Here is a 13717-nt window from a genome sequence, read left to right as displayed (position 1 = left end):
AAGACCTGGACCCTTGTTCCCCCTAATCCATCCTTCAATGTTCTTGGTTGCAGATGGATTTATCGCACAAAATTACATGCGGATGGGTCCATTGAACGAAGGAAGGCACAGCTTGTAGCTAAAGGCTACCATCAGCAACCTGGACTCGATTTTCATGAAACATTTAGTCCCGTGGTCAAGGCACCTACTATTCGGTTAATCCTTTCAATTGTTGTTGCTCGTGGATGGGCTTTGCGACAGATTGATATACATAATGCATTTCTGCGTGGAACTCTTACAGATCAGGTATATATGCATCAACCTCAAGGATTTATTGATTCTCAATATCCTAAATATGTTTGTAAATTGCAAAAAGCAATTTATGGTTTAAAACAAGCTCCACGGGCATGGTTTGCCCAATTGAGTTCATGGTTACTTGATTATGGGTTTCGAGCATCTCAGGCTGATGCATCCCTTTTTGTGCTTAAACAAACTGATTTGCGCATATATGTTTTGGTTTACGTTGATGATTTTGTAATCACAGCATCAAAAGCCTCTGCTATTGATTCTTTTATCTCTAACTTGAGCTTGGCATTCCCAGTTAAAGACTTAGGTGCTCTGTCCTACTTTCTTGGTCTAGAAATAACTCCTTTGAGCACTGGTTTATTACTCTCTCAGAGAAAATACATTAAGGATCTCCTTATTAGGAGTAAAATGTTACATGCCAAACCAGTTACCTCACCCATGGCCGTAAATCTCAAACTGTCAAAATTTGACTCACCTAGTTTTGATGATGCCACTTTGTTTAGAAGTATTGTTGGAGGGTTACAATACTTGTCCCTCACCAGGCCTGATATATCCTATGCGGTAAATAAAGTGTGTCAATTCATGCACACACCAAAAGTGCCACATTGGGTTGCAGTTAAACGCATATTGCGTTACTTGAAGGCAACAATCAATCAGGGTCTGCTTTTCTCTTCTCAATCTTCCTTTAAATTACAAGCCTACTCAGATGCGGATTGGGCTGGATGCCCTGATGATAGAAAGTCTACGGGTGGTTTTTGTACTTTCTTGGGTAAACATCTCATTTCTTGTAGCTCCAAGAAGCAAAGCACAGTTGCAAGATCTAGTACTGAAACTGAGTACAAATCTGTAGCTTCAGCAGCTGCTGAACTCATCTGGCTTCAGACACTTATTTCTGAGCTTGGTTTACCACTCAGTCAAGCTCCAACATTATGGTGTGACAACATTGGAGCCACTTACTTGGCTACCAATCCTGTCTATCACTCAAGAACGAAGCACATGGATATTGATTTCCATTTTGTCAGAGACAGCGTTGCTGCAAAAATGTTGAACACCTCCTTCATCAGTTCTAAAAACCAGCTAGCCGACATTTTTACTAAACCTTTGGTTGCTGCCAGATTTTCTAACTTAAAAACGAGTCTCAATGTTGCTGACACACCCTTAGACTTGAGGGGGCGTATTAATATAGAAGATCTGGATGCATCAACAACAGCTACTGCAGAGGCACCGTAGGCATTGTATAGCATTGTAAAATCTGTTTTTTGTCTCAAGTTGTGTAACAGAATTTATTCCTTTTGTTTCCTAGAATATTGTACAGAACATCATGTATATATACCCTTAACAGTGTAATGAGAAGGCACTGAGAATTCACAGAATATTTTATTCTATTACGATCCGCTTGGGATACAAACAAATAAAATACATGATGCATCAATTGAAAGAACCTCACCAAAAAGTATACCATTAAGTACGACAAAATATTTCTAACCTATAAATTTAGAAAAATGATACACGTCCAATTTTTTATATAATCATATTTTAAATTAGAGATATTTTATAAAATAACTTATAAGAATAATATCGTTTTATAAAAGTAATTTAAATTTAAAATGTGACTGTATAAAAATTATAAAAATAATTATAAGTATATCATTACAATCTGATTCGAGTATAAAAATAAATATATAGTTATCAGTAATGGTTATAGCATGCTGCATGCAAACTTGTGTGTGTGTGTGTGTATATATATATATATATATATATATATATAATCATGCTGAACGTGTATATATTTGCATAATTGATGACTTGATCATCAACATCATAAATACTTATAAAAATGATAATGATAGAGTTACTACTCTCTTACTATCAATTTACTATTTATAGTGTATTTGAAATTTTTTATTTTTTTATCATTTTCTTTTAAGTATTTTTTAACATCCTTAATTATTAAGAAAAAATTAAAAAAATATATAATTTTATTAATAGTAACTTCCTTAACCATTAAGTAAAATAAAAAATTAAAAAAATCAAATACAAAAAGAGTAATTAGGTTAAAACTTATAAGGTATAATTAAAAAATAAGTAAGGATAAATTATAATTAATACTTAAAAAAGAAGAAACATATGAATGATCTCCCACTTAAATTAAAACTATAATGTATAATAAAAATTTAGTGAAATTAAATTATAATTAATATTTAAAATATAATAAACATAAGAATTATTAATACTTAAATTAAAATTAATACTTAAAAGATAATTAATTTAAAAACTATAATGTATAGTTAAAAAATAAGTAATATTTAAATTTAAATTAAAACTTAAAATATACTAAACATAAGAATTGTTAAAACAAAAATTAATACTTATAAAATAAGAATAATATTGGTGATTTGGAATGTGATTTGATTTCAAATGTAATAATTGTAGGACTTGGTTTACTAGTTATGAGATGGATTTCAGAGTTATTTTTATATGCAATTGGACCTTAGACCCGTTCGAGAGTTGTGGCCAAATATTCTCTTAAAAAATGTTTGGGTACAACTCTTGAATTGTACAAAGTGAACAATTTGTGATTTTATTATCTATATGGTAGATATATTCAATCTAAACTCTTGTGTTAGTCAATTAAAATCTTAGTTCAGTGTTTCCTTACATTATGTGGTCCGTAAGTTTCTCGGCCCATGAATAAGGTCAACGATTTATTGTAACTAGCATGTTTGGTGCGCGGATATAGATTTCACACAGCTGACAGAGAACAATATCGAAAAACTCAAAATTGTGGGGTCGTAATCAAAAGAAGCCATGGGGATGATAACATTGACTTATATGAAATTGTGGAAGATATCATAGAGTTAAAGTACGTGGAGAAATATATGGTCTGGTTGTTTAAATGTAATTGGTGAAATGTCTTAAATCCTAGGTTGAGAGTGCGTAATGATAAATATTTTATGAGTGTCAATGCATCTTGCACATGGTATGAGAATGATCATTTCATTCTTGCTTGCCAAGCGAATCAAGTTTTTTATTTAGATGATTTGGAGTACGGAAACCCATGACGGGTAGTGGAGAAGTTTGCATAAAGAAATGTATATGATTACATTCTAGAGGCAGACGAACCACATGAAGAAGTTGATAGTCCAGCAAATGAAGAAGCATATCAAGAAAACGAATCAGTCATCAATCTATTTGTTGATCTAAGCTAATATTGTAACACCCCGTATTTTTTTTTAGTGTATTTTTTAATTGAATGATTATTTGTTATTAATTTAAAAATTAGATTATCTTATTTTAAATTTTTAGATTTTAGTGGGTTTATTTTTATGATTTTTAATTTGTGAAAATTAAATTTGACATGTTTCCTTAATATTAATTATTGTTATGCATTTAATTTTCTTTTCATATTAAATTAACTTCTTGTTAGATTTAATTATTTATTTTCATTTTAATCACTGCGTTTGAATTATTTTATTTCACTTGCTGTTCTAAAATCATCTTCGTTGGATCATTTTTTTGTGACTCAAGATGTAAGGATTGAACCTCATTTCTTTCCCTACATTTTATCTTTCCTCTTTTTTTTTCTTCCTTTCTCTTTTCTTCTTTTCTTTTCTTTCTTTTTTTTTTTCCCTTCTTCTCCTGGTCTTTCCCCGCGCGCCGCAAACCCCCTCTCTCTCTCTCTTCGCCGATCCTCCTTCTCACCCCAGCGCCGCCGTGCGCCGGCGGTGGTCGACACCGCCGGCTTCCCAGCACCCCCACCCACCGTGACCTCCCCTCTGGTTTCTAGCCCCAGCCGCGCCGCCGTTAGCCTCCACGCACCACATGAAGCCACAGCATTCCTTGCGCTGCTGCGTCGTCGCGCCACCTCCGGCTACCATCTCTTCACCACATCATCTTCGACCTCCTAGCAACTCAATGGACCCAACCCCACCTCCGATCTGTCACCGGTGAAGCCACACCATCAATATTTTCATTTTGGATATTTTAGACTTCGACCGCCCTCTGCGCCACCACCCACGGCCAACCACCACCACCACTAGCTTCACCGACATCCCTAAGCCCTACCCTAGCAATCTTGGGTCTTCGTTTACACCCATTCAAAAGTGGATTTTTGAGATCCACGGCCACAATGCTTTTGGCACTGTTTTGTTGTTGCGTTGCCGCTTCTAGCACCTCTGTGACCTTTCAAAAATTATATTATAGCATTGTAAGTATTTTCCCAAAGAACTTTTGATATTTAAATGTATTTCTGTGCTAATTCATATTTACTGTGAATTTATTGGTTGTGCCGGACTGAGTCCGAGGAGTAAGGAGATCGGTTGGATTGGATGATGGAGTTGTTTGTGTGAGATTGGTTTATGCTATGAAATTTGTTGGCTGTTTCGGGTTTAAATATTGGTGTTTTGAGTTTGACGTTGGTCATGGTGAATATTGGTGATTTTTTAAGAAGTGATGATATATTTTTGGATGCGTGGTTTGATGTTTTGGAAATGTTTAGAAGGGTTTGTTGGGGCCTTTTAACATCTAAAAGTGTTGAGATATTTTTTTTCCTGTTGTGGAGTTGTGAACGGAGAGAGAGTAGTGTGTAGAGTCGTCTTGGTTAAATTATTGACGATTGCTTGGGAGTATGAGCTGCTGAAATAAGTGTGAGTTAGTATGAGCTGCTGAAATAAGTGTGAGTTAGTGATAATCGGAGTTGTGGTTTTGATGCTTGTATTGGACAATACTGAGATTGGTATAGAATATTTTGGGTCGAAGTGTGGGCTGTCCAGATTGTTATTTGGTTGTTTGAGTTGGATTAAACTTGCTGAATTATGGTCTAGAAATTGAGTCTTAAGTTGTCTAATACCAATTTTGTGTTGTTGGACTTTAATTTTTAGTTTATATTATTTTTATGAATAGGTGACGAGACGGATAGAGACCGTATTCAAGTCATAGATAGTGCGCTGCAGGAGTCAGGTAAGCGGGGTTCCTATGCTAGGCCTTACACGAATTATTTGAGACTAAGGTTGATTTTCTGAAAACTTTGCATATTTTCGTGGTGAAATGAGAACTTGGGAAAAACAAAACCAACCTCGGTCGTTTATTTGCATACTCATGAAATCTGTACGAAAAAAGAGAAAAATATGTTTTGACATGCATTGTGTAGACATGAGCTAAATTCTGTCATGTGGTTTCTGAAATCTGAAAAAGGAGTGAGTGATATTGAGAATATGAAAAGTTATGCATTTATTTATAAAGATGTTCTGGCTTTTGTGTTCAGTGTGGGTAAACTGTCTGATTCTGTTTTGGTACTCTGTATTATTATTTAATAACATCTGAAAACCTTTGGCATGGTGTACTGGTTTTTGTATTTGACTCTGTCTCTGCTTTGCTCTGCTCTGTTTGGGTTGGAACCAACTTCTCTATCTCTGAGTGCACCCACTTTGGAAACAAAGTGGTTTTATTGTGGTCTTTCCTGTGTGCACACTCGGGGCTCCGAGAAGAATAAAGGAAAGATTTCACCTCTGTCTCTGCCTGGTTTGGCCACCGGGGTTAGCACAACCCTACCACAGGGGTGAAACATGGTCTCTGCTCTGTTTGATGCTCTGTTTTGATCTGATGATAATACTTAGTTTATGTTATGCCAAAGGACTATGGGTTTTACTTGTCTTAAAAACATCGCTCTGTTACTTTTGAAAATATGTTATGTTCTGCATGATAACTCTGGAAAATATTTTGTTCTGCATGCTCTACTTTGTAAATGCTCATGTTTGCACGCTAGCATATGATTTCTGCTTACTGAGTTGTTGATAACTCACCCCCTATCATTATAATATTTTTCAGATGATGTGGAGAGTTCAAATGAAGACTTGGACTAGATTGCTGTTTGTGTTTAAGCTGAGGAGATGTTGATAGAAGAAGGACTTCTGGTATTCTTAGTTTTAATGTCTTTGAGTTTTATTAATATCTTGAGTTTCAGTAAGATTTATGAAATTATTGGTTGGGTTGTTATGACTACCGAGAGATTACGGACTCCTTAGTTTATTTTAGCTGCAGTAATGACTTTGTGGAGTTTTCAAGGTGGTTATTTAGAACTCTTGATATTGAGTTTTGCTATTAAAGATTTGAGTTTTATTTTAGTTGTGTTGAAAAATAAGTTCTTAAGAGACAGGTAGTAAGTCTCCAGACCATCCGGGTTTGGGGCGTTACAAATATGACATGGTCTCATTGCGTAAAGAAAATGTTTAACCCGAAGTAATTGAAAGTGAAATGTCGGAAGAATATGAATCAACTGAAGTATCTAGTGAGGAGGAGGGCGAATCGTTCAGCAAAAATGATAGTGAATAAATTTCAAACAGATGTTTGTTCAACAAAACTCTCGACGGCAGGAAACAAAACTGCCTCTCAACTCTATCTGTAGGTAGAAGCTCGGGTCACAAACTGCAGGCCGCATGACATATATAAACATGGCACACATACATGTCATACAACGTTTGTTACCCATTTGTTTTCTTCTAGTTTTGATCGAATGCACAAATTGCCAAATGTGCACAGTATGTGCCGTTCTACACCATGAAACGCCAAACACACCATCCCATGAAGAAAGAAAACAGACAGAAACATGATCCATTAATATTAAACAAACAAGAAGTTTATCCATGGTTAGACATGTCCAATATACGTCTTTTTTTAACATGAGGCAGAAGTCTAAAATAAATAATTTTTTTCATGAAAGAGATGATAACAAGAGCCAGCAATGATGCGGACCCTATTGCTGACTTTCTAGATCAACAATTTATTGCTTTTACTTCCTTAGTCAAATTTGGCGTCCAGACTGCATCGTTGCCATTTTCAAGCTGAAAAAAGGAGTTGGTCCCAATCTCTCAGACTTTAGAGTTTAGTCTACGACTCTACACTGCTGTCGAAGAACAGAACACACACCTTTCATTCACAATTAGCGAGGTTCTCAGGGACAGTTACTAAAAAGTAACTTTATAAGTTACCGTTTGGTTGTTGAATTATATGAAATAACATAATTTAGTTTAATTTTAAATTAAATTATATGAAATACTCAATTTTTAAATAATTAAATTCATCTTAATTTAAAATTTCTTTATACATAGAACACAACCTTTTTCAATTCAACATCTCTTTACACGCAAGATCCACAATCTTTTTCAAATTCACGTAAATATATCTAATTTCATTTTAACATTCAAACACATCTAAACTCATCTTAAATGAATTTCATAAAATTTACTCCAACATCTCAACTCATTATTATCCGTAAAGAACTCAATTCATTTCAATTCAACATCTTAACACGAACTCAATATCTAAATATTTAACTCATCTCAACTCAACATCTAAACACTAGAAAGAAAAATAACATTTTTCTGCCAGTTGGAATTTCTGTAGTGATTGCACAGTAGAGTTGAGGACAGAGAAACACAACCGAAAAGTACATCCGCAATTTTCGAAAGTCCATAAAGCATGAGAATCATAGCTGTTTCTGATTGAAAAATCACGTTATTAGTTTTAACATTTCTTGCATTTGCATGATTCGTTCACCTAATTTGAGGATGGAAAGCAACTAGTAACTACGAAGACACGATACATTAACAATTCTCTTTAAAAAGTGGAACAGTGAACTCTGCAACTTTCTCAAAGTTTCACGAATTATAGGATCATTGCATTTGCTGCCGGGAAAATAGGTTCAGTTCTGGGAATTTTTAACATGACTTATATCTAACAGTCGCCTAACAAAGGAGGGGAGAAGCAGGGTGGTAAAATGGCTACATTCTATGAACGTACAAATCTGGTGCCTCGCTGAAGGTACCATTATCATTTTCGAAGTGGGAATATCATGTAGAAATCTCCCTCTCCATCTCTCTCTCATCAGCTGCAATCTGTTCTTTTCCTGCTATAAACCAAAACACAAGACTATGAGAATATTATAACATTTGGTAAGAGAAAAAAAATTAAAAATTAAAAAATTATGTATACCTCTTTGTTCAGAGGCCTCTTCATAGTAATACGGGGAGAGAATCCCATCCTTCTTAGCTATCTTTGTCTTGTTCTCTGCGACAGCCTCCTGCAACAATTTAACCACCTTTCGCATTGAAGGGCGGTTAATGGGAAGTATGCCAGCGCACATGAGGCCAATGTCGAGAACTTTGCCTATCTCTGCCTTGTACTTGCAATCGAGATTACTGTCAATTACATGGTCGACTCCTTTCCGGTCTAATGTGTTGCAGACCCATTTTACCAAATCGCTCTCTCCAAACTCAGGATCAGTTGGGAGCCTGCCAGTTACCAACTCCAAAATGACCACTCCAAAGCTATAGATGTCGCTCTTTTCATTCACACGAAGTGTATAAGCATATTCTGCATCAATTTCAAATCAAAGCAGACTACATTAGAAATAAGCAAGTGACGTATAACTGGTGAAGTATTAATCAGTTTGCAGTAAAAAAAAAAAAAATGATTTTGAAGTGGATGAGACCCTTTGAACCGGCTAATTTCAAACTGATCTCAACCGAAATTGAGAATGTTTACAATCACCAATCTACTCAAACTAACCGCACTGCTTATGGTATGTATGAACGGCTGCATGATTCTTTCATGAAATATGATGAAAAACGAGAATTCAAGATTCCAAATAACGAAATATAGTAGTACTAATTCGACTCAGGATTAGCAAATTATATCTCAAGTTAGTGTTAACAATTGCAAGTGACCATGTAATATGTTGACAAACCTGGAGCAATGTATCCACAAGAGCCTGCAATCACAGACATGGCTTCCTCCCCTTTACTGACTGTTACTACAGCTTTAGCAACTCCGAAGTCCGCAACTCTAGCTCTAAACTCTCCATCTAACAATATATTGTTCGATTTCACGTCCCTGTGAACAACGGGTGGAACACAGTCATGATGCAGATAAGAGAGCCCCTCAGCCGCATCCAGAGCAATCTTATACCTTGTTGGCCAATCCAACAAGCCTCCCTTGCTACTACGCAATACATCCCCCAAGCTTCCATTGGGCATGTATTCGTACACAAGAAGCTTGCAATCCCCAGTGTCATAACAACACCATAACCTCACAATATTCTTGTGCCTAATCCTTCCCAATGTTTCAACTTCAGCTTTAAACTCATCTTTCTCAGAATCGGCAGTCCCATATCCTTTCTTTGTTCCTCCCCATAATTTCTTCACCGCTGCCACGTCACCATTGCTAAGCACAACCTTATAAACTTTCCCTGAAGCTCCACTACCAATCACGTTTTCTTCACGAAGACAATCGAGAATTTCGATTTCACTAAAACTAAGCTTATGGAATGACCTCCACTTAGACATTGCAATTCCTTTCTTGTTCTTCTTGAAAGTCCGGTACTTCCAATAGAACCACACCACCCCAACAACAAGAACGATGGCCGCAACCCCAAAGATTAATCCGAGAACCCAAAAATCGGCCCTTTTCTTACTTCTACCAATCCCAGGACAAAGATCAGGAAGGTCACCGCACAAGCCCGGATTGCCCACAAAGCTACTCCTATAATTCTCATGGTTATAAAGAGGAGGAAGGCTCCCGGACAACCTATTATTCGACAAATTCAGCAAATTGAGCTTCAAGTTTTGCAACTCAAGTGGGATTTTCCCAGAAAACTGATTCCCGGAAAGATCAAGATAATTAAGCACCTGCAAGCCCCCAATTTCACTTGGAATTTCACCATATAACCTGTTGTTGGCCAAATTAAGTTCATTCAGCTTCTTCCAGGCTTGGATTCCCACCGGAATCTCGCCCGAAAGCTCATTATCGCTAAGATCAAGCTTGTCCAATTCACTCAACTTCACCAAACTTCCGGGGATTTGACCCGTTAGCATATTATTACTGCCCGAAAACTCAATAAGATTTCCGAGTGAGCCAATCTCCTCGGGTATCAAACCTGAAAAACGGTTACTCGAAATCTTCAACTGAGACAGATTATGTGCACCAGAAATCATTCTAGAAATGTCTCCAGACAGTGAGTTATCCTCGAGCTCAAGCAAGTACACATGGGGTAAGCCCCATAATCTTTCAGGAACAGTGCCCGAGAGCTCATTGTGCTTAAACCGGACCCGGCTTAAGTTCTGGCAATTTCCCAGACTCTCAGGAATTTTCCCAGAAAATGAGTTGGCTATCAAAATAAGGTCTTCTAAGGCACCAATATCACACAAATGGCTTGGAATTTCGCCGGAAAATCCATTGTACGAAAGGTCAAGGATCCGCAAGGGCGAGTTCTTGCCGAGTTGGCTCGGCAATGAACCACTGAGTGTGTTGTTGAAGAGTTTGAGTTCGTACAGATTTGCTGACCGAGTTATGCTCTCGGGTAAAGACCCCTCGAGGCGATTTTCGTTGAGATTGAAAGATTCGAGTGGTAAGCCGCACAAGTCTTCCGGAATTGTCCCCGTAATATTGTTCACCGACACGTCTAGTCTCAACAACTTTGTCAAGTTCGACATCCCCGAAGGCAACACGCCAGAGAGTGAGTTTTCGTATAGCTCGATTTGGACAATACTTTTCAAGCCCGTGATAGAGCTCGGGATTGAGCCTGTGAGTCGGTTCTTGGACAAATCGAGGTTTGTAAGGCGGGTCAGCCGACCAATAGTCGCCGGAATCTGACCCACGAGGTCACATACTTGGAGCTCAATCCGCTCGAGACTCGTCAGGTTGCCGAGTTCACTTGGCAGCGGACTCTGCAAGAGCGGGTTATAACCAAGCGAAAGCTCTTTCAGGGTTGAAATGTTGCCAAGAGAAGTGGGTATCGAACCGTCTATGAAGTTAGAAGCCAGGTTCAGCGTTTCGAGTCGCCTAAACTCTCCAAAACTGGCAGGAATACCTCCCGAGAAGTTGTTAGATCGGAGGTTCAAATGCCGTAGATTCGGGATCTGAGAGAGTGTATCTGGGATGGGACCAACCAGGAGGTTCTCTGCCAAGTCGAGGTACTGGAGAGACTGACAAGAGGAGATATCGGGGGTGAGGGAAGAGCCAATGGAGTTGTCGGGGAGAGAGAGGAAGATGAGAGAGGGAAGGCGGCAAAGGAAGATGGGGAAGGGACCAGCGAGCTGTAAGGAGGAGAGGCTGACGGAGGTGACACGAAGAGTGACGGGGTCGCAGGCGATGCCGGTCCAGTTGCAAGGGGTGTCGTCGCGGTCATTCCAGTTGGAGAGGGAGTGAGTAGGGTCGGAGAGGCTGCCCTTGACTTGCTGGAGAAAATGGCCGTCTTGGTTTAGACAGAGAGTCAGAGGAGAAGAGACGAAGAGCAGTAGCCCGACCACAACGAACGATAGCCGAAACATTATTTTTGCTTGTTCGAATTAGAGGGAGAGGGAGAGAGAGGGAGAGGCTTGGTTTCGTTTGCTTGATGCAAAGGTTGGAGTGTGGGATTTGAAGAAGCGTGGTGGAGTGGAAAACGTCGATGTGGCCCACTTAAATTATACAATTTCAAAAGAAAAAGAAAGAATTTTTCAAGAATTTTATTTTTCCTTTATGATTAATGCTGCTTATAAATAATAAAAGTATTAAAATGTACAATTGCACAATATAACATTATAGATTATATTTAAAAATTTACAAGTAGCCTTATAAGACTATTAAGAAGTATAAAGTATAAAAAAGTGGAAGCCAATGAAAAATAAATAAAAATTTCTTACAAATAAATGTTATTTTTATAATTTTTATTACAAATTTTAAATAATTATAAAAAGTATTATTATTATTATTATTTTCAACAAAAGTAGTGTGAATTGCCGATTGTCCTTGTTATGATGAGATGCTTGGACTTGAGTCAAAGAAAAGATAAAATGCAGAGGATGGGTGTACGGTATATGGGCAGGGTGGTAAGAACAATTACTTTCACTCCCAGAGTCTACTGTCTGGTCAACGACTCAAATTTGAAAGAGATAAATTGTGGAGACAAAAAGATTTCACTCAGAAAGAGATATATGAAGGAAAGAGGTTTGAAACTTCTAAAGAAGCGGGTCCCCAAAACACAACAGCCAGGCACCATTTTTCTTTCGCGGCCCGCTATAGAAAATGAAATTCTTTTATCAGAAACTCTTTGCAACGGTAGTTCCTTTCTGTGCGTTTAACGCCCTCAAGTAAATTGATGACATATCAGCAATCCACATAGAAGCCTCGTGAGCCGCATCACAAGATAGTAAAATTAAAGAAAAAAACTTCAAACAGGTATGATAGTATGGTGTTATTTTTATTTTCTACCGAGTTTCAACAGATACAAGACTTATATATCTTAGCATAGCTTGCTACCTTACGCATTCTTTTTGTCAAAGAACTTTCTTCATGTATTTCTTTAATTTTTGGGTTTTCGAAACTTTATTTTTCTTTGTTGCTATATTTTTTTTTTTTTTTTGCAATGACAAACTTTTTTTTGCTGCAGATTAGAGTTTTTTTTTTTTTTGTTGGGTTGTATTTTTTTGCTCTTGGAATAGGTGGGAGATCACGATCTGGAAAGTTTTTTTCATAAACCTAAAAACACATATCCACATCCAGACGGACACACCTTTGCACCCACCCACATCGTCGCACGCAGTATGACCTTCATACAGGCACAGGAGCTCTAGACCCGTGCACCCCTTCAGACTGCATCTCCAGACCAAGAGATCCCCTTCAGACCCTCCGTCACACGAACACCATCCAGAATTAGTGCACTGTTGCCCTCCAGCTTGACACCAGTATATATGGATTTCATAATAAATATTTTGTTATACATAAGATTTGTATACAACCACGAACATTTCTCGAAGTTCCTAACATGCCCCTACTGAGCCCACCACTTCACGTCTCACCCAAAGCCGTTCTTCCACGAGTCACTGGAGTTGTAACAATACTCACACGCATGATCAAGGATCAAAATAAGTTTTGATTCATTCCTTGATAGTCTAGAAGAACTCCAACACCGGGCATTCGATGTAGAGCAAACAACTCCGCAACGGGCTGTTATGATCCTAAGGGTTAAATGTTTAACTAAATTAGTATCTAATAGTCCTAGGATTTTTGGATCAATAGTTGGGTTTTTAACAATTGATATCAGAGTAGAGACCACGTCAAAAGTTCAAGTCATAGAGAGGGCGACCTATAAGTTGAATTAAAATGCTTTGATACTATGTATGGATATAGTGTTAAGTCATTGAATACTGATAGATGAGTGAACCCGCCAAAAGGGAAATGGTTACTACTGAGTCAGTGTCAATAGAGTGGGTCACCGTGGATGTCGGATTCGGAAGCGTGATGAAATGTTATGACCGTAAGGGTTAAATTTTTAACCAAATTAGTATCCAACAGTCCTAAGGCTTTTGGATCAATGGCTGGGATTTTAACACGGGCCTTGGGATTCTATCCCTCGATTCTGGCATTGTTGTTATCCAATTGAAAGACTGAAAAACGC

The 13717-nt window shown here is 37.6% G+C and overlaps 1 protein-coding gene across 2 annotated transcripts; it reads right to left on the bottom strand.

Moving 5' to 3' along the window:
• Positions 1–7760: 7760 nt before the first annotated feature.
• LOC108996724 (receptor-like protein kinase HSL1) lies at positions 7761–11692 on the bottom strand. 2 transcript variants are annotated; one of them, XM_018972736.2, is made up of 3 exons: positions 9029–11692; positions 8275–8655; positions 7761–8191 (listed from the first exon to the last, which is right to left on the bottom strand). In XM_018972736.2, the coding sequence occupies exons 1-3, from the start codon at positions 11607–11609 to the stop codon at positions 8133–8135; spliced, it is 3021 nt and encodes a 1006-aa protein (XP_018828281.1). In that variant the 5' UTR covers positions 11610–11692; the 3' UTR covers positions 7761–8132. The 2 variants fall into 2 exon arrangements, with proteins under 2 accessions (XP_018828281.1, XP_018828282.1); XM_018972737.2 differs by having other exon boundaries at positions 7761–8188.
• Between the last annotated feature and the right edge of the window lie 2025 nt (positions 11693–13717).

The sequence above is a fragment of the Juglans regia genome, chromosome 1 (assembly GCF_001411555.2).
Source record: "Juglans regia cultivar Chandler chromosome 1, Walnut 2.0, whole genome shotgun sequence".
Taxonomy (NCBI): Eukaryota; Viridiplantae; Streptophyta; class Magnoliopsida; order Fagales; family Juglandaceae; genus Juglans; species Juglans regia.
Note: the sequence above shows the minus strand (reverse complement) of the source record. Positions and strands in the feature narration are given on the sequence as shown.